This window comes from Microplitis mediator, chromosome 9 (genome assembly GCF_029852145.1).
Source record: "Microplitis mediator isolate UGA2020A chromosome 9, iyMicMedi2.1, whole genome shotgun sequence".
In the NCBI taxonomy this organism is placed as follows: Eukaryota; Metazoa; Arthropoda; class Insecta; order Hymenoptera; family Braconidae; genus Microplitis; species Microplitis mediator.
The window spans coordinates 2430207-2457503 of record NC_079977.1 but is presented as its reverse complement, the minus strand read 5'-3'; the positions used below and the strand labels follow the sequence as shown (position 1 = coordinate 2457503).

Sequence of the window (27297 nt, the reverse complement as noted above, 5' to 3'; positions counted from 1 at the left end):
ATATATTAAGTTTTCGCCTTGGTTTAGACTTAACTGGCTTACTTAGTCACGATTTAAGACGAAAAAGTTTAAATCAAGTCGAAATTCACTTGGTTTAGACTTATTTGACTTAAATTATAAGTCGAAAAAGTCAGAACTACACGGAGAAAAAAATATAGTAAATTTTACTAAAAAATATGAGAATAATTACTAAATTTGGATAGTAATCTTTAAACGCTTATGATTTATATGAAAAATTCATAAACAGATTAGCATATTTCACAAGTCGGTTAGTAAATTTTACTATTCTAGTTTAGTAAATTTTACTATCCCGTTTAGTAAATTTTACTATATTAGAATGGAAAAAAATAAAATTAAATTTTTAATAGTTTTTCAACTTTTTATTATTATTGATTATTATTATTATTATTATTTCTGTCATCTGTATTGGTGTTGGTGTGGATTTTTGTTTTTTAAAAAATCACTTGATTCAACCGAGATTCGAACCCTGATCTCCCGCGCGCGAGTTCTTTCCAATGTCTTACGGCCCGATGTGTCCTTTGAACAAACGTTTCAGAACTTGTAATACATCTTTGTATATGCTATCCCCACCAACTTTTAATTTTATCTATACATAGTAGAATTTACTATACAGATAGTAAAAAAATATAATCGTGTTAGCAAAAAATACATTGCGTATAGTAATTTTTAATATTTTGTATAGTAACAAATCCTATATTGTATTAGAAAATTAACTTTCTTAAATTTGTATTTATTAATAGTACTTGATAGTAAAATTTACTATACAAATAGTAAAAAATATAATCGTCTTAGCAAAAAATACATTACGCATAGTAATTTTTAATATCTTATTATGTAATTATTACTAACTAGTAAATTTTACTAAACGCTTAGTAATAATTACAATACAGAATGTATTTTTTCATATCTGTTAGTAAATTTTACTATAGTATTGTAATTTTTACTATACTTTTTTCTCCGTGTAAGGTGAAATAATTTTTATATATTAAGGCGAATAAATGACTTTTTTTGACTTGGTTTAGCGAGTCAAAAGTAATGTGAATGACTATCGTGCTCAAAGTAAAGACGAATAAGTTGAACCTAAGATGAAAAAAGTTGAAAAAGTTTAAAAAAATTAAATTTAAGTCGAAAAAGTCGAGATCTTATCAAAAAATCGTCGGCGAATCGATAACTTCAAAAGAAAATAAGGCGAAGCGAGCCTGAATCAAGTTTTATTTTTGACCTGGGTTCCTACAATGACTTCTGATGTTTTGTAATTTTTTGAAAAAAATAATTACTGAGGACTAGTGAATATTTACCGAAAATTAGTCGTTTAATTTTTTTCCGAGTACTTTCGCGGATTAATTTTGAGAGCAGGTTTTAAAGCTCGGCAATATAATTTATAAATTAAAAATGTTGTTTTATAATTGTTTTTTTTTTTTGCCATCATAAATTCTCTGGTCTCGACAGCAGCCACTCGAGCATCCCTCAGTGTGTTGTGAACGTGCACGCGCGCCTCGAGCAGTCATATCCCTTCTTGCATGCCCTCTGCTATTGTTGATTCACGAGAATCTAGTATGTATATAAACCCATGCATGCTCATGTTAATGTACATGTACGTACATACATACATACATACATATAAATACATTTACGTCTGCAAACATGATTTCACTTGGGCTCTAGTAGTTTAGTTTCTAGGAGATTCTGTCCCAGATACGAGGAGCGAAATATATTAAATCAAAGGCATCATTCATTTAATAAATGATGCTGATTTATTTTAATTAATACCCCCACGAAAAAAATTTATAAAAAAAATATTTGTTAAAATATATTAAAAATACATAAAAAATATATAAATATATATAAAATATGTATAAAAAATATATTTTAAATAACTAACTTTTGGCCGATTTTCGTATATATTTTATATATTAAAAATATATAAAAAATACATGTATAAAAATATACGAAAAATATATTTTTCTTATATTTAAAAATATAAAAAAAATATATTAGTAATATATTTTAAATCTATAAAAAATATAATTATGAAAATATAAAAAAATTATATAAAAAATATATTTTTTGTATATTTTTATACATGTATTTTTTATATATTCTACGATATATTTTTAATATATTTAAAATATATCAAATATATACGAAAATCGGCCAAAAGTTAGCTATTTAATATATATTTTTTATACATATTATATATTTCTTATGTATTTTTAATATATTTTTTTTATATGAAAAATATATTTTTTTTATATTTAACATATATTTTTTTTAGAAATTTTTTTCATGGGGGTATACTGAAAAAAATGTAGTAAAATGAACATACCGGTGTACAAATGAGTAAATTGACTCCGATTAGAGCATCCGTTAGATGTTTCGGGCCTCAAAGAACTCAAAATTTGAAAATAACGCGGAAAATTTTGGGGTTGGCCTACTGGGGTTGACCGGGAATCAGTTTTTTTCTAGCGAATAAGAGCACCGTCAAGTAATATAAGAATCATAAAATATATGATTTGTTGGACATCAGTACAAAAGAGTACGATGAATTTATCTGGCTGGCATACGTCTAAATGCACCCATGAATCATGTTTATTTTAGTGTTTTAAAGCCACCGGGTTTTACTTTACAACAGAGTATAGAGTGGACGTAATGCGGAATATGAGAGAGAAAATAAAAGCGCGGGGTGACAAGTGAGCGCGAACAACCAGACGATTAAAAAAAGTAGACAAGTGAAAAAAAAGTTTTTACGCGATGAGCGTGATGGAAAATAAAAAAAATGAGGTGGGAGTTGAGGGGAGAGGGGTAGGATACTTGGGTAACCGTTGCTCGAGTAATTATTACGGATTTTCCGGATCTAATTCTCCGGGCGGCGGTAACACGACACAATTCACTCACGCAGATTGCTCGCGAGAGGATGTAAATTCCTGTCAGTCGGTCTATTTTGTTGGCTTCTCTTTTCTCAGCAGTTGGGACAGAGGTACAGAAGAGAAGAGAAGAGTGGACTAACAAATTCCGGTGTAGAGACTGATGGAGTAGAAAATACAAGAGTTGACGACAGCTCAACGTCCAACGATTATTCCCTCTTCCTTCCCACGGTTTTTATATTTTTTTTTCCGCCTATAGATTTGTCTTTAACTACGATTAAGGTAAAAATAAAAATCTAAGTGTCCAACTGTTCGCTGATCAAAGTAACACCTATGGCAATTTTTTGTCCATTCTTTAATTTGAAATCTACTTTGTTGTACAATTATCTCGAATTTCTAATTTAAATAACCGTCGAATCATCGAACAGAAAATTCTTTTACGTAAGTAAATTTCTGTTTCATTAAAAAAGAGCCTTTGCAATGGGGATCGATTTGAAATACTTGTAATTAAATTGTGAGTAATGAAAAAAGAAAAATTAGATTACGGGCGTTCATAGAACGCGTATTTGTGAGAACAGATGGATGGACAATAGAAAACTTGCCCTCAATAGACTTACGATAAATTTTAATTTTCACAATAAAGTGAAAAATTTCTTTTAAAAAAAGCGCAATCGGTTTTTTTAAAATATCTGGGTAAATACTGCTCTGATTCAAAAACTGAAAGATATCTTTTTTGTAGCTCGTTAAATTCTCTACAAAAAAGGTCTCTTATGTTTTTTTGAAAAACTCGATAGCCATTGAGATATTCGGAGTTTAAAACTTCCCGTAGATTCCGAAATTTTGAATTTGAATTTCCCGCGTTTTTTGAAGTTCGCGGGGACGGCCTAGGGTTAGGGCGAGTAAGAGAAGAGTGGGGGTAATGTGTATGACATATCAAGCCGGGATTCCTGTGCGGATGAGTGCGGTCATTAACGATGCCAAGAGGGCTACTAATCGTCATCAGAGTCGCATTCATTCGTAGTCAGAGAGGAATATCGTATAGATATATAGATATATAAGGTAAAATTGCGCCCTCGACATTCAATGCCCGTGTAATGATTATTTTCTCTCGTATATAATGAGTTGCGGTGGTGGTACATATAAAACCAACCTGCATATGTCTACCGATTTACCGCAACTCCATCGCTTTCTACTCACATGCATCATCTGTCCTGTATAATAATAATAATTATTGTTATTATTATCGTAATAATGATAATCATCGGTTCATTGCAAAGACGAATGATACATTCAGGTCAATGGTAGTTTAATGAGCTATAGATTCATCAAGGATTTATGCGCGCAATGAGTTTCAATTGGCAATAAAAATAAAAATAGCTAATAATAAAATTAAATAAACATGAATGAGAATACTTGTGTAATGCTTCTTATTTAACAGACAATAGCTTCATAAATATGGTATTTGTTATAATAAATTGAGACTACAATTTAAATGTTAATTATTCGAAACATTGTTGAGTTTAAATCCAGTATTTGTTTGATTACTTAAGAGCCAATGGCAGGGTAATTAAAAAGAAAATTAAGAAATATATATATATATATATATATATATATATATATATATATATGTGTGTGTTGGTTAAAAATTTGGTAATTTAAAAAATCTGAAGAGGCAAACTAGTATTGGGAATCCGAATTTGTATTATTTGTTTATTTATTACTGATATTTTATGCGAAAAATTTCTGCTTGTGCCCTGAAGGCAGCCATAAATTACAAAAAAAAAATCTAGGTAAGAACTAGTCCAGACAAAATACTAAAACACTTGTAATTTTTTTTATGACTCCCCGGAGGGAGCGAATTTTTATAAAAAATAAACCCCGAGCACCAATTTTCTATAGTTTGTAGAAATAAACTTGTGATTAAAGATCGATTAATATTCCCAACGATCTCTTTCGTAAATAAAACTGCAGAATTAAATATTAAATTTAATTTACGTCCTTATATTTAAGTATAAAAGTAATACGTGCCATAAAAAGTCCCTCGTAAAAAGGTTTAAGAATAAGGGACACCCTGATCAGACTTTTCGGCAGTATAAATTCATATATATATATATATATATATATATATATATATATATATATATATATATATATATATATATATATGGGATTGAATAGGCATAAAAAATAGTCTTAAAAAATACGAAGCATAAAATCAAGCAAAATACCGCGAAGGTGAGAGACTTTCTCGAGACCAAGTCATTGTTTTTTTTTTTTTATTTAAAAATTAACAGAAGTTTAAATACTTGTCGTAAATAACCGATTCAAATGTCTTTATATATAAAATAATAAACATAGGGGAGGGAGGGGCAAAAGGGGGTACTTGCGAAAATACCAAGTTTTCGAGGACTCAAATACGCTAAATCTTTTTTTTTTTAATAATATTCAAAGTAAATAGAAGAAATTTTCAGTTACCGTTGAAAAAAAAAATTTTCATTTCTGCGGGCAAAGTGGAGTACCCCCTAAAAAAGGTAAAAAAAAAAATTTCTGGATTTTAAACGAATTTGATTAAGTTGAATTTTTTTGTAAGTAATTTACATAAAGAAAAATTATAGTTTACATGTTTATTGGATACAAAAGAAGAAAAAAATTTTTAATAGTTTTTATCTTAAAACAAACGTCATTAATATTTTTCAACTGACAATTGATTTTTGAAAAAGTTTACCAAAAAAAATTCAAAGTAACGATTAATTATATTTACAGAAGTGATTTTGGAATGTTTAAAAACCATTTAAAATATAAAATTTTGTTTATCAAATTTTGGGGGCACCCCGTTTTGCCCCCCCCCCCCCCCTTCCCCTACTGTAAAAAATTTGCGGAGTAAACATGGTCTGGATGATTCTTTATTCGCTCCGAAGGAGTTTTGGGAAATTCAGAATGAAATCGTAGTAAAAACTAGCGGAGAAAATTACTGATACATAGTGAGGTTACGTCTTTTATATTTCAAACTTTATATTGAGTACGGAAATATTTTCGAGCTTCTTTACATATACATTCACGCGAAATAATTTTCAAAAATTACGTACATGGGGAGACTTATATGGTTCAATATATCGAAAAATATACAAAAATTTATAAAGTTAAATACATGGTATATATATCGTGCCACATAATGATGAATTATATATGTATTCTTATTTGTTTCCATATATAAATAACATTTATTTTTGAATATATCAAAATTTCAAGTTTTCAAATATATAAATAATATATTGAAGTTATACGGAAATATATGAAATCATATAAGAGAAAACATACATAGAAATATAATAAAATCGGCCAAAATCTATATATAGTTCTATGTAAGATTTCATGTATTGTCACATATATATTTATCTGTAACATATACTTTTTAATATATGTTTACCATATATGATATTTTCATGCGGGAGTCATCAAAATTTTTCCACTGAAATTTTCGATTTTAGAAAACAAAAAAAATGCAAAATAATTTCCCCCCTGCTGTATATAGTCAAAAAATATATGACCAACATATGACACTAATCCCAGAAAATTATCTAGGGAAGTAGACATCGGTGTAAAAAAAATTCATTTTCTTGAAATTTTCCCATGAGCGCGGCTTTTTTCGCGGCCGCGTGTTCTAAGGAACGTTCAATGGAAATATAATTAAATCGGCCGAAATCTATATATAATTCTATATAAGATTTCATGTATTGTCACATATATATTTATATCTGTTACATATATTTTTTAATATACGTTTACCATATATATTTTCATGCGGGTATTCCCGAATTTTTTTCCGTGTAAACAATAAATATTGAATATTATTTTTCTACAAGACAGATTATATATATATTGTATATAATATATATGTATGTTGAGTGATGAGGAACATAATTATTGGCCTTGTCGATTCCAATAATTGGTTTTGTGGCGACGACGTGACCGCCGTTGAAATGAATTGTGGCAATGCAATTTCATATTAAGGACATTGTGTATCTTTAATAATTACTATTTATATATTTTTATAAAAAACTAATTATTTACCGTACCGAGAGTCAATAGTTAAAAGCAAAAATTAAATTAATACAAAGTCCATTAAAGACGAGAGAGTATTGATTAAAATTGAGTTAATTAACTTTTCGGGCGGGAGGACAGGGACGAATAAGGAGAGAAAGAGAGCAAGGAGACTGTTAGGGTGAGGGCGAGGGCGAGGGTGTGCTGGTGTGCGATGTTAAATAGGTTGTATGCGAAAGTGATTACGACTCTTCGGTAAGATGTTTCTTGTGAAAGCGACACTCAAGATGAAGTACTATGGTAAAAGAGGAGAAGCTTAGCGTCGCTATATAATACTGCCGGCGCTAGTGCTCCTGGAACTGCTGGATTTAAATAAGTTTGTAACAACTTTGGCAATTATGACGATAATTGCAACATACATTATGCTAATGCAACCCGGGCCCATTCATTTATACTCAACATTATAAATATAAGACCGGCAGCATCGCCAATAAGAAACCGTGAGCGAGCTTTTGCATTTCGCGACTTTGATAACTAAATAAAAGCTTACGCCTACTTTAATTGCCCTGTTATTTATTCCTTAATATAATATATAATCAAGTAATTAATTATGCTAATTAATAATTACCGCTGAAGATGCAGCTCCGGAATAAAAATAATAAGCAATTGAAATATTTATTCAAGAAGCGGGAATCCGTGAATGAGTTTGAATTGATGCTGTCGAGTCCATTAAATAAATATATAGATTGTATGGGTCTGGAAGTGGTATATATTTATATATATTAGGGTGGCGCAAAAAAAACGAATATTTTTTTTTGGATCTCGCATGAAAATTTGTTGGTTTACGATGTTTTGAGAAGCCTCTCCAAAAATCAGCTCGATAAAAAATTTTCAAGAGGTCGCTCACAAGTTTTGAAAATATCAAAAATGATGGAAATTTGGATTTTTATTTCTAAATTTTTTTCTTTCTCGTGGCAGCAATAGTTTATATTTGTAAAATCATGACTATGCTGAAAATTTCAGCCCAAAATTTAAATATTTGAACAGCGCTCAAGAATTTTGAATATTAACTGATAATATGTAACTAATAGTTTGAATTAGTTTTTATATTTTTTTATAACTCAATTATTGTCATTTCACTTAAATATAACTTTTGCATAACCAAAAATATACAGGACAGTCTTAAACAATAAAATTTGGTAAGTTTTGAATAAGCGAAAAAACCTACAAATTGAATTAAAAAATAAAAAAGTATGTAAATAACTTGATATTTCTATTTCTCGGGTTATATTTTCATTCATTGACATGCAAATTGACGGTGAAAAAATCGAGAAGCTTTATTATTAATATTTAAGGGTCGCTCAAAAACGTCCAAAAGACAGCACTCGGAAACATTCAAAATTCTTGAGCGAAGTTTAAATATTCAAATTTTGGGCTGAAATTCTCAGCGTAGTCATGATTTTACAAATATAAACTATTGCTGCCACGAGAAAGAAAAAAATTTAGAAATAAAAATCCGAATTTCGATTATTTTTGATATTTTCAAAATTCGTGAGCGACCTCTTGAAAATTTTTTATCGAGCTGATTTTTGGAGAGGCTTCTCAAAACATCGTAAACCAACAAATTTTCATGACAGATCGAAAAAAAAAAATAGTCGGTTTTTTTGCGCCACCCTAATATATAAATATATATATATATATAAGTAAATGGAAATGAATAAAATAAAAATGAGTATGCAAATAAGCGAACCGACGAAATGCTTCGGAGTATCTGGGTGTCGAATCTTCGAGGGCAATAGTCGGGCCGAGTATTGGAGGAAACAAAACTGGTGATGGTGATACGGTTGAGGCTCAGCCAGTGCGAGTTCTGGTGGTACTGGTGGAATATAACCTACGGTATCTCCATAAATCCTGGGTGTATGGCTACGTAGGTCGTATTCGCGCGTGAGATAGTGCCCGGCATGGAGAATGTATCAAAATCAGGCGCGAGGTTGCTTTATGGACGGGAACGCTCGTAAATACGCACTTCTGCTTTGCTGTATACCCAACGTACTGGTACTGCAACACCAACCTACCAGAGCTCTGTTAAATCGGCAAGGGCCACTTGTAATATTATTCTTGGCTATATATATATAGATATATTAAGGGATGTTATATAGCTCGGAATACGGAATAGCTATTCCACGGGATATGCTAATAAAAGATACAACAGCTCTGAGATATAGAGACTTCAAGTGTTGAGATCTTACGCTTCGTCTCACTTCTCACACTACAAAATATTTTATCGCTCTATTGTTTTATCATAAAGTCGGAATAGTTAACGACTACGAAATTCATTTTGCTGTTTTTACTCAGCTTTTGCTTAATTCTATGTTGCATTTGTCGCCATGGTGACTTCTTATATGGATTTTGATTTGACGGTTACAAAATACTGGGTTCAAAAGTTCATATGGAGGGTCTTGTGATCAGTCGCGATTCTTCTAATCGATCACAAGGGAGTGGGCACGATTTTGGGCAATTAACTTGATTGAGATCGAAATTAGGCTAATTCGAGAAATTGTAAAAATGGCGGCAATTTTTGATTTTCAAAATGAAAAATTTAACTGTCATCACTTTCTGATCAAGTGAGTCAGCAATGATGTAAAAATGCGCGAGCTAAAGTCAAAATTAAATTTTTTTGGAAAAAATTATTTTGATTTAGCGAAATCTAATTTTTTGTAAATTTAGATCAAAATTGATGTCAATTGATCTATTAGATCTTAGATTTGAAATTACTAAAGAAAACTTTTACGAGGTCCCGAAATCACTGAATATCAAAATTTTGAATTTTTACAATTTTCGATTAGAAATTTTTTGAATTTGATCTTGACGGATCAAAATTATTTTTCCTGGTTATTTCATAATATTTTTACTGATTTTTAGGAGTTCACAAATTTTGAAAATTATTTTTTAAAAATTTTAGATCTAAATTGATGTCAATTGATCTATTAGATATTTTTAGACCTGAAATTACTAAAGAAAATTTTTACGAGGTCCTAAAAACACTAAATGTCAAAATTTTGAATTTTTATAATTTTCGATTAGAAATTTTTTTGAATTTGACCTTCACGGATCAAAATTATTTTTTCCTGGTTATTTCATAATAATTTTACAAGTTTTTATGAGTTTGAAATTTTGAAAATTATTTTTTAAATTTTTGGCGGACAGATGTCATTTTTTTTTTTTTTTTTTTTTAACTGACAACTGCTTTAAATGTCGGTCAATAAGTTAACAATATAAATAAATAATAACATCGCGCTGTGTATCTTAAAATAAAACATGGTGAAGAAAAGTTTGATTATTAATTATTAGCAGTTTTATATAAAATCAATATCATGTTTTGAGCTTAAATGATAGCGTAGTCTAATTGTATCCTCAAGACGAAGTTATTTAATTATTAGACAAATTGAAATCGATAGAGTATTCCTTTCCAATCGGTCTCGTAATTCGGCGACACGAGTATATATATAAGACCAAAAAGACTGATAGTAGAACGTGTGATTATAATTATAAATATATGAAGTTACGTTTTGATGCGCGACGTGACATATTTCACTGTCATACAACCGTTTATTTTGAAATTTGTAACGTCTCAAATGGTCGTCGATATGTATTTAATTAACGTCAAATAATCTGATAATTTTCGATCCTCGTTTATTTAAAACACCAACAAGAATATTATATGGAGACGTATCGAGCAACTGACGTCAAACAGCCAAGAAAATACACATGTTGACATTTTATTGAACCACATTCGAAATAGCATACTTTTTAATTTAATTTAAGAAAACTTATTTTATTCTTATAAATCGGGAATATCACAAATTTGTTCAAAAATCATATCGGATTATTATTTATTGCATTTATTTTTATTTTTCAAATGTCCGGAACTTATACTTTTTTTCAAAATTTTTTTTTCATGGTTTTTATGTCCAAAATTTATTAGCGGTAATATTTATAATCATTTGTGACATCATAATTATTAAATGCTGTCAAAAATAATTTTTTTGATTTTTTTTTTTTTAACATATATTTTGTAAAAATTGAAAATTTTTTTTTTCGTGCCCGTAACTCTCAAAATGGACCATAGCTAATATTTTTTAACTAAAAATTACATTGAAATTATCGAAATTGTCGAAAATTATTTTTTTGATCTTTTTGAAAAAAAATCTATATTTTGCAAAAATAGAAAAAAATTTTTTTTCATCCCTGTAACTTTCAAAATGAACAATAGCTATCATTTTATAACTAAAAATTACATTAAAATCATCAAAATTGTCAAAAATTATTTTTTTGATCTTTTTGAAAAAAACCTATATTTCGCGAAAACTGAAAAAATTTTTTTTTTATGCCTGTAACTTTCAAAATGAACAATAACTATTATTTTTCAACCTAAAATTCCATTAAAATGATCGAAATTGTCAAAAATTATTTTTTTGATCTTTTCAGAAAAAACCTATATTTTGTAAAAATTGAAAAAAATTTTTTTTTATGCCTGTAACTCTCAAAATGGACAATAGCTATTATTTTCTAACCAAAAATTCCATTCAAATCATCAAAATTGTCAAAAATTATTTTTCGGATCTTTTTGAAAAAAAAATCTATATTTTGCAAAAATTGCAAAATTTTTTTTTCATCCCTGTAACTTTCAAAATGAGGAATAATTATTATTTTCAAACTCAAAAATACTCGGAAATCCCCATAATTTCTCAAAAAATTTTCTAAGTCGACTAATTTTACGCATAAACCCCAAAAAATTTTCGGTTCCATTTTCTTCAAATACAAGAGAAAACTGAAAGATTCAAAGTCCGAAATAAAAAGAAGTGAATTCCCAATTCTTTATTATTCCTCCGCTATATTAATTTATTACCTAAAAATTGCAAGCATGTGCAGCACGCGTGATTTAAATTCAAACGCAGGCGCATTACACGGGCAGATGAATGAGTAGATAGACACAATAGAAATCCATGTGTGATAACAACAGTGTGTCATCACTTGCCACTGCTAAATGACTTGCGATAAATCCGATAACGATAATTATATTAACAGCTGCTTAAGCCGCCATATCATTATTATCGTCCCAAAATCGATACTTCGTTGTAAAATTATCGAAATCTATAAACAAAAAAGTCCTTAGCTGCTTACACGGCGAAATGAGTCAGAGTTGGGAGTTGAATCTTTGAGTTTAGTGGAACCCGGTTGTCTAAGGGGTTAGCTGACCGTGGCAGCAGATTGGCTGGCCACCAGCTTGCAATTTGCTTTCTCGAATCCCTCTTCAGCCTTCCCCCCTGTATCTCCCCCCGTCCACCACTGCCTCTATTACCGATGAACTTAGATGGCACGAAGCAGACTACCGAGACGACGGTGGCGAGCCTGTCCGAACTAAGTTCCTAATCTCAGTGGTCAGCTGATATTCAAACACCCGTAAAGCTTGTATGCATATACATCTATACAGCATCTACACATAAATACATCTATATAGATGTGTATATATAGATAGGAAAGCCGCGAATAAAGCGGTAGTAGTAGTGTCTGGTAACGACTATCGCGGGCAAACATTAATACTGAATACTGGACACTGTGTACCCTAGGATTATCTTATTCTTGGGATAGTGTGACGCTTGGTAACTTTGCCAACATTCACATTGCCAGTGTACCGTGTTAGATCTGTAAGGCAAGAGGATGAGGAAGAGGTGAAGGGAGAGAAAGAGGATGAGGATCAAGAGAAGGAAGAGTTTAGTTGGAAAAGCTTTCTCTTTTCCTCGGCTCCTTCCTCACCTGCCATTCGCAAACACGCTGCTGCTGCTGCTGCTAGTTGCTGAATAGACAAGTGCAAGCCGGTTTAAATGTTGACCAATGGGTATCAAATGTCCCAATTCAAAGTTTTGACCACTTTAAATTGTCTACAATAAATTAAATATTTGCCTATAGATTGTGGAGCTGAAAGAATTTTAATTTTACTGGAATACGAAACCGCGAAATAACCCGCGGATTTGATTTCTGGATTTATGATAACGCTGGGCTCTGGGTTTTTAAAATTCGGGAATCGATAGATTGTTTAGTGACTCGTGTGATTCGAGTTGGTAATCTGTGTTCGGACAGTTTCATTCTGTATTTACCGGGACCATCTCATTTATATAGGAAAACAGACTCGTACTTGTCTGGTGAATGTACATGGAGAATGTGGAAGCAAACGATGAAATTGTGTGTGTGTTGGTGGGTGAGCGAGTGGAGTTTGTTTGTCGAGCAAACGTTTGCCGACGACACCGCCGGACACTGGTGCCTCCTCTCTGGAACTCTCAGGTCCCTAGTCCGGTTGGTTACAAGTCTGTCTGCAGCACCACTACCGCTACGGGATTTAATACCATCCAGCATCGCGTATGCCGATGAATAGTGGTCAAATAAGTTCCCAAGTAATTCTGACACGAGTACTCCAGTGGTTTCGATATTCAAATGTTAGATACGGCCTTTTTTTAAATAACAAAACTTTACTGTAAATTAGCGGAGTAAATAAAAAGCAGATGAATGTTTATTAGGGTGGTCGTTAAAAATTAAATTTTGACAGACGATTCATAAAAAAATTCTGTTTAGTGGAAAAATACATGGGGACTTTGGATTTTTCTTTTTGAGTAAAAAGAACACGTGCCTTAGGATGATCCAAGTTCATTTTTCGATACAGCCGCGTTTTTTTTAAATATCTCTTGAAATATGCAGATTACGGGAAAAAATCATAGGAACAATTTTGTAGGAAATTAAATTTTTGACAAAAAAGGTCATGTTCATTTTTTTTATAAAATATGTATTTACGAAGATATTTAAAAAAAACATTTCTAATCCTTAAAACGCCCAATTCATAGATCCCAAAAATGTTTTTTTTAAATATCTCATGAAATATGCAGATTAAAGGAAAAACTTGTAGGGTCAATTTTGTAGGAAATTAAATTCTTGACAAGAAAGGTCTTATTCATTTTTTTATAAAATGTATATTTATGAAGATATTTAAAAAAAACATTTATAATCCTTAAAACGCCCAATTCATAGATCCCAAAAATGTTTTTTTTAAATATCTCATGAAATATGCAGATTAAAGGAAAAACTTATGGGGACGATTTTGTAGGAAATTAAATTCTTGACAAAAAAGGTCATGTTCATTTTTTTTATAAAATGTATATTTATGAAGATATTTAAAAAAAACATTTCTAATCCTTAAAACGCCCAATTCATAGATCCCAAAAATGTTTTTTTTTAAATATCTTGGTAAAAACACATTTTATAAAAAAAATGAATGTGACCTTTTTTGTTAAGAATTTAATTTCCTACAAAATTGTTCCTTTGAGTTTTTCCTCTAATCTGCATATTTCATGAGATATTTAAAAAAAACGCGATTGTGTCCAAAAATGAGCTATGATCATCTTGCGGCACGTGTTCTTTTTACGTAAAAAAAAAAAAAAACCAAATTCCCCAGGTATTTTTTCACCAAAAAGAAGCTTTTTATAGGGCTCCTGAGAAAATTGAATTTTTAACTACCACCCTACTGTTCATTTATTTAATCCCCTCGGAGTTAAATTCACTTCTTAAAAGAAAATTTCCATGTACCTGAAGATCGGAACGTTTTTCGTGCAACGAAAATGAAAAAAATTTATGTAATTTTACTTAAAAAGTAAATAAGATAGGCTGCAATTTTCCGGTGATGTGCAAAACATTTCAGAAATTTAGATCCAGTAGATTTTTTACTTTTCATTTCGATTCTTTCCTTTTCATTTCGCGAAAAACGTTCCGATCTTCAGGTACATAAATTTACTCCATATGCAGATTCACCCCCAATTTTCTACACTGTATCGGTCGTTTTGATAAATTCATACTATTTTTAAAAAAATTAATCTTCTTCTGAGCAAATACTGTCGAAATATGTCGATAAATCAACCCAGTACGCCGGGTACATTTTGCGTTGGGATAAGAACCAAAGACACAGCCAAGACTGAGGTGTAAGATTGTTAAGGGCCGAAGAGGAATTGCTCGGTCGGCAGAAGCCTTTAGTCCAGCTTAACGTACACCAACACTATTTCTCGTATCCTTCATGTTGGGGCCAAGTTATGCCCGCAAACAGTCGTACATTAGTGTCCAGTTGTTGTTCTCGAGGATTTATAACGCGACATATTTGTTAAATGAGTGGTTGCTCGGTTCAGGTTGTCTCGGAATATTCAAAATTTTATGAGTGTCTAAAATAGGTCGCGAATAAGCTCCTTATTGATTTGTCATCGACTTTGTTTCGGCAAATAAATTATAAATATTAATCTACTCCTCTTTTTCGTTATATTCCAAGTTTCCAAGGCAAATAATTAATCAGATCATGCTCCAAATCCTGATTTATATTTATATTCATATATATATTGCTCTCCGATTTCCAATAGTTTGATTTATCCATCCAATAGAACAGACAAGGATTAAATAATCATGGGTCTGATAAATAAATTCGTAAATAAGACATCCGAGGTGACAAAAGTGCTATCGTTTAAAGCACCGGCAAGTTATTTAACGAGCAAGTATAAAACGAGTAGCGAAATATACATGAGAGAGTAACTCTTGAGGGTCAAAAGGATTGGCGAGTAAGGTAGAGGATACGAGGGTAATATAGTAAGAGGGTGTGGGTCTCTAAGAGTTTTGGTTTGGTACGCGAGCACGTATAGTGGGTGGGTGGAGGTCGGGACTCCGAGAACGGTCATATCAACCCATATACACCCTACTCCTCACCGGGAGATTGTTACGGGGGGTTGAAGCTGGCTAGTGGTCAGCACACTTGGCCGACCCTACTTCGCTAACTAGTTTAATGATATATGTTGAGCTACAAGCGCCTTGATTAATCGTTAACTAATGTTGGACCTTACTGCCGCTGCTACTGCTGCTGGTAGAAGAGACTGGGGAATGACCAAAGAAGGATGAGACGCCGATGAAGGCGCCCCAGTGCTTAGACAAGTACAAGTACAAGTACAACCAGAGGTAGAGGAAGAGGCAGAGGCAGAAGTTGAAGTTGAAGCAGAAGTAGAAGCTTGAGAGGAGAAATGAAGGCCTTCAACCGGCACCCACTTTAACACTGCCGTAGACTTTTGGTCAGTAGATGAGAAACTCGTCCCCAAACTCGGCTGTTATACAACCAAACAGAAATCTAATCTCTTCGGTAATTTGATTTATGATTTAATGTTGAGGCCGAGGAAAAACTTTCTAACCCCCGGTTACGTTCAAAGCTCAAAACTGTCGGCGCGTAATTTGTCCGAGTGTCCGATACCCAAAGACAAATTAGCATTATCGCGTCCATTTGCTAATCGCGGGATAAAAAATCTTGATGAATAGGATCAAGAAGTTTTTGCTCTGTAAATATGAATTAGTGATTTTTCACTAATTTCAAGTGAATATTCACTAATTGTCAATGCTACAGTACCACGCAGAAGTAGTGAATATTCACTAAATGAATATGTGAATATTGGAATTCACTGATTTGATAAGTGAATATGAGAATCCACTAAATTGAAAAGTGAATATGGGAATCCACTGATTTCATCGGTGAAAAAAAATATTATATTGCGAAAAAAAATATAAGACACTTGTAATTAGATCCGAAATGTGATTAATGTATTAGAATCATTACTCAGAGGAAGTATACATGATTTTGATTGATGAAAAAATCCCGGTGACTGCTGGGCTCGAACCTGCATCCTTCCGATTCAAAGTCTTTGATGCTATCCACTGCGCTGACCTACGCATGTGATCGCGTCAGTGTAAATAGTATATTCGTTATGATACCAAACAATAACTGATGAAGAAATAAAAAATCCGCGATGTTATGATTGACGTACTCTTCATATAAATATATTATTGTTCTGTACTTCTATTTTTTTTTATTTTGAAAGTTTTTTATTAAAATTTTTAAAAATAGTACCATAATTATTAATTATATTTATATCTAGTAAAATATTTAATTATTTGCTAGTTAAAGTTACTAGTGAAATTGTGAAATTCACAAATTAAGAAGTGAATAACAGTTTCACTTGTAGAAATTATGAAAATATCGCTAGTTCAGTAGTGAAAATCACTAATTTGCTAGTGAAAATTATAGTACTAAATTTATTAGCAAGAATTCACTAATTTGTTATTTAAATTCACTGATTATGAAGTGAATACTGCTTCACTAACGTAATTAATAAAATTTCCACTAATTCATGTTTAGAGAACAAAGACAAATTAGCATTGCGTCCATTTGCTAATTGCGATAAAAAATCTTGATGAATAGGATCAAGAAGTTTTTGGATCTGGGGTCAAGACAAAGGACTCAAAAAGTATATTGGATTATTTATTGTCCAGCAGGGCAATTAATCATGGGGCAATTCGGGAAATGAATTTCACTGGATCACATAGAATATGAACAGTGTAAAATTAATTGAAGCGGGTGTGTTTTCATAATGTGTTGGGATCAGTAGGACCAGTCTTCACAGACTGGTCAGCGGACGTGTATAAGCGTCGAATGATAGTGTTGCCGAGGAGAATAAGGGGCCGGGGGAGGTTAGTCCAGGGGGTAACCAGCTAGGGGTTAGCTCAGAGATGCAAGACACCGTGAAATTACCAGCAGAGTCTCTCTCATGCTTGGGAGGATGTTGAGTGGGCGGTGGAACGGACTCTGTCCAGTAGCACTTCTCCTTCATCTCCTCCTCGTTCTCCTCTCAGGACCACTGACCAGCGGGTATTTGTCTTGTCTCCTTGTTTATGAGATTCAACATTGTTATTTGACACCGCCTGGGAGTTCTAGCACGAGGTCTCTCTTGTAGGACGCATGTTCCTGCTGCTTGTGTGTGTAGTCAACTTGAGTTTCCTGCTACTATTTATGGAAGCCGGATTGTCCAGCTGAACAATGTGTACCAACCTTCAAATTCATCACTTGTAAACTCATTTATACTTGTTGATAATTAAATTGTCTTTGCTCCCGCTCGTCAGCTAATTAATCAAAAGTTTTAAACTCAAAAATTAACTTTTCCCGGCTGCCCTCCCAGCGAACCGCCAAAGCCACGATAATGCTGAACCAGCTAATGCCTATATATCGTCGATCGACGGCTCCAAAAGAGACCTTGTTTAATCTCAATCGAATCTTATTATGCTCATACTTTATTTTCACCATTTTTTATCTTCTTCCTGTTTTATTATCACGGATACAGCAGAGCCCACTGGGTGAATTATCGGTAGGCAAGAGAGAGAGAAAGAGTCCAATCAGTAACGAGTTGCCCAGCAGTCTCGCTAAGTATCGAAGTCACTGAACATTTAATTGCCGTGTTTTAAAATTAAATTCTCGGAACCTCGTTAAGATTAAACAAACTGAAATTAAATTAGTAACGACCAACCGAGTTCTAGTTGTCTGTCGACTCGTATACAGATATTTATCCACCGTGGAAAATAATTCATCTGATACATTACTGAGTCTGTTAATTTTTTTCATAATCCATATCCAGATACAACAGACATATATTTGTGTGGATGTATATATATATGTAGCTATCCGCGTTAAAGTCACGTCACTCATAATTACCAGAAATTTTAAATATTCCCAACAACTTTCGATGGACGTTTAACAATACACGGTTACTTTTTTTACGATCGCATGGAAAAAAATTATGACGAGCAATGGATCAAGTTTTTTTCGTTTACTATTTTAAATCGTTATTAATAATTCTATAAACGCCAGCGAGCTCGCTAATTATCTTGTCATTCGTACAAACAATATTTTATTTAAATTTATGCAACAGCAAATTCCTATAGATCTGGGAAAATAATTCAGATCTAACGAGATCTCATTAAATTAAATAGAATGTAATTTTTTCAAATTGTTTTATAGTTTTTTTTTCACCGGACCCTGAACTTTTAAATAAAATTCGGAAAATTTGTCGGCCAATCCCAAGTCTTCTTGATGTTTTCGAGCAAGAAAATTCGAAAACGTCATTTTTTGATAATTTTTGACTTTTTATGAAATAAACGCGTATGAAAATAACATATATGGTCAAAATATGTGATAAATATCAGAAAATTCCTTCTACACTCATTGTTTCATGGTTAAAAGAATTTTTTTTTTGAATTGCCAGCATCTGTCCAAAAATGGACCAAACGAAAACTTTTTTTTTCATTTTCTTCGTTTTTGAACGTAGGTTTCAGAAAAAAATACAAAAAAATTATTCAGAAGGTTCTTCTATTTTTGAACTTGATTTTTCGAACAAAATTCAAATTATTTCGATGATTACCATTTAAATTTATTTTTTTTATTTTTTTTTTCCAAATTTGGAAGTTTTCTGAGCACTCTCAAAAATTTTAAGCATGGTGTTATGAGAAATAAGGCTAGTTTAAAAAAATTTTTTTTTTCAATTGGAAAAAAAAATATAAATCGAAAAAACATCACTCTGAAAAAATTTGAGGATCTGCAGAAAATGTCAAAGTTTTATATAAAAAAAAAAAAATCAAAAATCAAAAATGGTAAACATCGAAAAATTTTTGATTTTTTCTAAAAATCTACAAAAAAAACAATGAAGATCGTGCAATAATTTTTTTGTATTTTTTTTCAAAAAGTACATTTAAAAACGAAAATTCTGAAAAAAAAAAACGTCCCAATCAGTCGAATTTTGAAAAAGTTATAGCTATTTAAAATGAAAAAAGCCATTTTTTTCAAAAATTTATAACTTTTTTTCGGTTGGGTGAAAAAATATGAAAAAATTATGAGAAACGTTTTTGATGGGGTAGAAAAAGAGAAAAAATTTTCAGCCAAATTTAAAGGGGTCGGGTTCAAAAGACGTCGATTTGGCGTGAAATGCCCCATATATAGCTTAATATAAAAAACATATAAGTTAGACATATGGAATACATATATTTACTGTATATAATTTTATATTAAATCGGCCAAAATCTCTATATGATTTTTTTATAAAATACAATATAATATATCATATATTTTTTTGTTGCAAACATATATGATTTTATATAATTCAACCATATATTTTTTCATACGGGTCGAAAGCTCGAATTCTGACGAGACCGCGATTTTTGAAAATCAGACCGACGCCGATAACTTTCGTAGTGGAAGTTGATGACAAAATAAAAATATGACAAATATATAAAATATTTAACGAATAAGGAGTCGTGATGCCAATGTGTTGGTTATTTTTTAACCAAGTAGAGTAATGTTATGACGTAGACGCGGTTATAAACCAGAAAATGTCGGATATGCTTTTTCCTCAATTGACAGATTTTCAATTTAATCAACTTGCAATCTAATGGAAAAAATGCCCAATCTATTGATACTACAGGAACAAAACCCACCCGCCCACACCCACACACACAGACTCAGCACAGATGGGTGTAGTACACAACCACGAATTTATAAAACTGATTGAATGTATCAGTTGAGATTTAAATCGTACAAAGAGATCACGATGATGTTTTTAAACTTTTTCGTGCTTCTAGGAAATTAATTTATCGGGAAACATTTTTATATCATATCATATCATATCAATTTCAATGAAGAACTCCTGCACGGTTAGTGAGTATCAGACGTATTATAGCTTTTTTATATACACTGGTATTAGTGTACGAGGCGTCGATGAAAATGGACACTCACTCTACACTAACATACATACGAATATTGCTTTTTTCCTGATTTTCATTATAACCACCAATCGCATTTATTCTTTTTTAATTGCAATCAATTCTCACTCATCGATTTTTACCCCCTCCCTCAAATATTTTCTTGTCTCTCTACACATATATATTATTGAATTTTCAGATTAATTCAATTGTTGCATTACAATTTAACAAAAAACTACCACATAAATAATAATAATAATAATAATAATAATAATAATAATAATAATAATAATAATAATAATAATAATAATAATAATAATAATAATAATAATAATAACAACGATTTGGTGCTCAGGTGAGGCCCACGGTAAAGTAAAACTATCGAGGATAATAATAATAATACTAATAATAATAATAATAATAATAATAATAATAATAATAATAATAATAATAATAATAATAAAAACGATTTGGTGCTCAGGTGAGGCCCTCGGTAAAGTCAGACTATCGAGGATAATAATAATAATAATAATAATAATAATAATAATAATAATAATAATAATAATAATAATAATAATAATAATAATAATAATAATAATAACAACGATTTGGTGCTCAGGTGAGGCCCACGGTAAAGTAAAACTATCGAGGATAATAATAATAATACTAATAATAATAATAATAATAATAATAATAATAATAATAATAATAATAATAATAATAATAACAACGATTTGGTGCTCAGGTGAGGCCCACGGTAAAGTAAAACTATCGAGGATAATAATAATAATACTAATAATAATAATAATAATAATAATAATAATAATAATAATAATAATAATAATAATAATAATAATAATAATAATAATAACAACGATTTGGTGCTCAGGTGAGGCCCTCGGTAAAGTCAGACTATCGAGGATAATAATAATAATAATAATAATAATAATAATAACAACAACGATTTGGTGCTCAGGTGAGGCCCTTGGTAGAGTCAGACTATTAAGGATAATAATAATACTAATAATAATAATAATAATAATAATAATAATAATAATAATAATAATACACTATAAAAAAGTAGAGTTAAAAATGGACTCAATTTTACACCGCGTAATTTTAAAATAATATAAAACCGGTGTAGATGGTGTAATTCAGCGGTGTTAAAATACTAGTGTTAAATCGGTGTAAAAAAAAAATTCCACGTATAGAAATTAGAACAAAAATGTATTAAACAATAAAAAACTAATCGTCAAAATGTAAAAATAATCGTGTGTTAAAATTCTGAGTGTTGAATTTTTAACACTTTTAGGTGTCAATTTAACACACAGTATTTTTTTTTTGAACTGTCGCAATCGATTGATTTTTTAACACACAAAAATGTTATTTGCGAAATTAACACTTTTTATATGTTAGTGTCAAATTAACACACAAAATATGTTAAAAATAATTTTAATAATCACAAAAGAATTCTTGGAAAATTTTTACTTTCAACATATACGTGTGTAACTTTTTTTAACACTTACAACATGTTAAAATAACACATAAATAAGAGTAAAACGTTCATTTTACACACAATATGTGTTGATTTTGACGAATCCTTTTTTACTGTACACATAAAAAAATCTTAAAATTCAATTAATTTTATCCGGAGGAAATTTCAATTTTGCTACATACTTATTTATATATTTATGTTGTACGAAATTAATTTTAAAATTCCACAGTTTTACCGCCACTATTTCAATCACCAATAATTTAATTAATTAATAAAAATACTGTCTCATAATGATTGCGTAAGTAAAAATATTCACACCTACACTGCCTCGATTTACCCCAATTTTTTTTACAGTAATAATAATAATATTAATAATTAATAACAATAATAATAATTTAGTTTTAAATCGCGCTGCAGACTTCAATCACCATAAAAATAATTTTTTTTTTTTTTTTTTTCAAGTTAAACCCAACCCAAGCTCTGGTCACTCAGTAATTCGATATTGTGCAGCCACGTTAATAATAAGAAAACAAACATAATTATTATGCACGATAAAGTAACCGGATTCCAGTTGCCTGTGCCCCAATATGCTGCCCAGTTAAGTCAACTCCCGCCTTACTTATTTACAACAGCCCGCTAACAAGGCGACGAATAATAATAATAATCGTATAATTGTGAAATACGATCCCAATGTAATTGTAACCGTACAAAATAATTCTTAAAGTAATGAGACCGTGTATAAATAAATTTTATTTTATTTAAAAGTTTAATTTTTTATTTTTCCCGCTAGTTTAATAATCCCCGATACGATACGATACGATACCTTCAATCACATCTCGACAGTTGCATTTACGCAGCAGCCGTACACAGGCTGGAGGTATGTTGGATAAATTTAACCCCAGCCCATCAAGGTGGAATGTGCCTTTAGGCTAAACTACACGCAGCGGCGATTAGTCAGACTTGTTACACACCGGGCGATCTTCACCAACGTCAAACATGAATGACAGCCCCTTCAGGTGATTAGCACTCGGGCCATCATTCCCCGTGTATTTTTTCTATATGCGCTCTACGGTCAACAGTAAATACTGTTGCTAATTTTTTTATCCATTTTCAAGGATAATTGTCATAGAAATTTATTAATTTTATATGATCCTGAAGTTAGCAGATAATTAAAAATTTTCGGATTTTTTTTAACAAATAAATTACAAAAAAAAAAAAAACTTAAAAAAATGCACTTGTAGAAAATTTAAAAAACTACAGGTGCAATTTTTTCAAATATTTTTTTTTTAATAATTTTCCGTCTAAAATAAAATCCAAAAATTATTAGACGTCTGCTAACTTCAGTATCATTAATTTTATACACAGGAAAAAAAGATTTATTGGCGAGAGAAATATTTTGCACTGAATTGAAAAAAAAATTTTTTAGGGGTGGAAAAAATTTTTTCAGCAAGAAATTTTTTTTCGCCGCAAGAAAATTTTAGTTTTCTATTCAAATTTCAAAAAAATTTTCGCGCCAAAAAATAATTTTTTTTGTGAGTAAAATTAATTAATTTAATTGTAGGGGAGAAGGGGCAAAGTGGGTCCCTCAAAATTTTCTATACGCCAATTCGGACATATAATGAGCTTATCAAAGTTTCTTATATAATGAGGGCTAAAATAGACCCCCAAAACTGTTCATTAAATATAATTAATTAAGAAAATTAAAGATAATAAAATTACGTTTTAAATTTATATCGCAGCAGACTATTAAAATGACTTTTATATTAATAAAATAAAATTATTTTATAGTTATTTGCAAATATCACACGTGTAAAGAATAAAAAATATCAAATCCGAAATTTTTTGGAGGGCCCACTTTGCCCCGAATTTTTGATTTTTCAATTTTAATAGACGCAGCATAATGAAGTCAAAATAAATATCCCGAGTCTAAAAAGAAGTAAACGCGTAAAAAAAATTAATGATATTATAATTATTTTCTTTAAGCGGCCCACTCTGCCCCCCTCTCCCCTCCATGAAAAAATAGAATTTTGAATTAAAATTTCGGTTTTTAAAAAAATTGTTTAAATAAAATAACTGATTTTTATTTTTAAAATTTATCACTTGGAAATTCAAAATTATGTAAAAAAAAAGTATTTAAATAATTTTATTTTTCCCGCCGATTTCAAATTTTTAAAAACTTCGCGTAATCTTCTTTAAATTTCAATAAAAGTTTCTCTACTTTCCCTACAAAACTTAGTCACGTGGGGCAAGTGTGCGCAAACCCATGCATTTCAATCTAAAATAAATAGGTTTGCGCACACTTACCCCACATGACTCTATTCAAATTTTGAAAATTCATATAAAAATTTTCAAAATTTCTTTTTTGTCTCAGATGACCAACTTGCCCCTCTACTCTACAAAAATTTACTCAAATTACAAAAATACGGATTTGCAATTTCGCTAGACAAAAATTTCGCGATAAATTAAAAAAATCTCTATATAAATTAATTAGCATATTGAGTATGTGATGGTTTGCTGTTGCACACCCGAGCCATAGAGGCGAAGGTTTGCTCAACAGAATCTACAGTAGCTGTGATGTTTAACGTCGCTGTAGTTTAATTTGTAGTCGCTGTTGTATTGTGTGTCCCAAAGGTGGGCGTTTAAGCCGAGTGCAAACAACTACTATTCACCCGTCTTATCGTCACACATATTGCTCTACTACACATGTATACACACATGTATCCCGTTACCAGATTCACAAGCGTAATCTCCATCAAAAAATTTATCGTTGCTTTATTTAAACCTCAATTATTTACCGCCCGTTATTTTTTCGATGATAATCAAACCGTCAGCTGCCGTCAACGTCAATCGATCTCGATCTCTCTCGATGCTAGGGACAGTGACGCGGTAAATGTATGTCCATACAAAAATTTCATAGAATTTGATAGAAACGCGGAAGTCTTTAATTCAGGCGGGAAAAATTTAAAAATTTAAAAATTTAAAAATTTAAATATTAATTAACTTTGTAAAATTCTTTTCTCAATTAATTACGAAGGATAGATTGTAGCGCAGTAACGAAAGCGAACAATTTATAAAAAAATTACTACAAGTCATTGACCCGGACTCTTGACATCTTGACACGCTCCAATTGATTACACACAGAGTTATGATTTCGATTGAGATACTGTACTGCGGGACGTACATTTATGTGTACCAACTAGAGAGAGTAGCGTGTAGTCTAATTGATTGTCATTGACATACAAAGCCCAACATTAATGAATGACACATTAACCAGGTCAATGTACTTTGCTATTCAATACCAATGGATTGTTCCCCACACCGAGGATGGATAATACTGTTGGTGGTGTTGTGATGATCGTCAAGTATGATAAATAAATTATTAAATTATCGGGGACTTACCTCACTCTTGAGATTCAATGGAACGTCGCAGGGAGGATCGATGTCCGCGGCCTCGGTCTTAACGTGTGACAGCATGCTGTAGTTATGTCTCATGGGTACCGCAGTGGCCAACATGTTTGCGTAAGGACGATGGTGGGTTTGCTGCTGGGACTGAGGTGCCTGGGACTGAGGCTGAGGCGGCTGTAGACGTCGGTACGATGGCGATAAGTGGGTATTTATTGTACGTAAATCCGCGGGCGGCGATGCCGGGGCTGCGGTACTGCTTTGTTCCTCTTCAGCAGAACCCTCTGCCATGTCAGCCGAGCATCCCGATGACTCGTGATCTTAAACAACAACAATAGTACCGATTAAAGTATTTCTTAGATAATTAGGGGAGGGTGGGGCAGAGCGGCCCCCATAAGCTAATTATTACTTTTTGTGGCTTTCAACCATAAGATCACTTTACTTTTGTCCTATTTCGAACAAATTTATGGACATTTTGCCGAAATTCTGAAAAAAAAAATTTTTTTTTGTGGGGCAGAGCGGCCCCCCTCCAAAAAATGATAAAAAATTTTTTTTTTCGTTTTTTTTTTTTTTAAATTGTTTTCATCATTAAGAATGTATTTCTTTCTCTTGAAAACTATTTTTGGTTTTATATTACTCGAAAAAAATTTTTTAAGGTGTAATAAATCGTTCACTCTCGATTACCTTAATTACTAATTGTTATTTAATAAAAAAAAAAAATAATTCTATAGTTTTACTTTATTTCAAAAATTTATCAACTAAAAAAAAAAATTTTATTTTTATAAATTTTTAGTGACCAAATTTGCCTCTTACATCGAGAAACGGCCGAAAAATATGAAAAAATAATTTTTTCGGAGATTTCGGCTGGTCCATTTTGCCCCAGCTGTTCTGCGTAGGGCTAGAAATGTGGAATTATAATAATTTTTTTTTAATTTGACGATAAAAATATGAAAAAATCACTTTTTCAAAATTTTGGGCTTGTTCATTTTGCCCCAAATGTCATGCGTGGGTAAAAATGCGCAAACATATCGGATTTATAGTAATTAGTCAAAAAAAAAAATTTTTTTTGATCAAAATTTCAGGGGGGCCGCTCTGCCCCACCCTCCCCTAAAACCGCACGTGCTCGTAGTCCATTTTTTTACCGTCGCGGTCCGCATTCAGGCAGCCCGCGATCACGGGAGAAAAGACTAAAAAATGATAATGGCCGGGACTAAATAAAACTGATACTCGGAGTCATAAAACGATTGTAATTAAATCGCTAATGACTTTTGGGAGGTAATAAAAATTTGTGAACAGCTGTCTGGGGAACGTGGGCACCCTCTTAATCTTATTTTGTCAACTTCAAAGCAAAAACTCTTTAAATAAGAGAAACAAGTCTTATATATAATATACATTTGCCGGTTTCATTTTTTGCTACACATGTTTTGTTGACTTTCTTTTTACACCAAGTCGTCGGGTTGGCTGAACACAAGTATATTTAGAGATGGGTTCAAGGGCAATTGTCGTAATGCATTGGCGTTAAATTATGTTTATTTGGGTTTTATGATCTGAGCATGTGAATTAATCTTAAACGAGACGGAGCGGCTAGATGGACGCGTACATGGGGAGGATCTTTGGCTAGAGTTATTTTGGAGTTTTAAAATCTCTTGGCTTCGCGCCAATTATTTATTTAGTTAAATTTTTTTTTTAAACCTCTATATTATAATGCGTATTAAATTTATTAATACGGATCGGGATTGTGACGAGCAGATGGATCGCTGGCGTGTGTTGGGAGCTAAAGGTCACGAGTGCAACTGGTCGAGTGTTTGGTTCTGCTGGTGAGCTGGG

General features: G+C 31.4%; 1 protein-coding gene across 5 annotated transcripts in view; it reads right to left on the bottom strand.

Moving 5' to 3' along the window:
* Positions 1-27297, bottom strand: part of LOC130675213 (POU domain, class 6, transcription factor 2) — a 139357-nt gene that overhangs the window by 97485 nt on the left and 14575 nt on the right. For all 5 annotated transcript variants that reach the window (XM_057480764.1, XM_057480765.1, XM_057480766.1 and 2 more), the window contains one exon: positions 25468-25790. In XM_057480764.1, coding sequence (XP_057336747.1) covers positions 25468-25790 — 323 coding nt within the window. The remainder of the gene's footprint in view (positions 1-25467; positions 25791-27297) is intronic.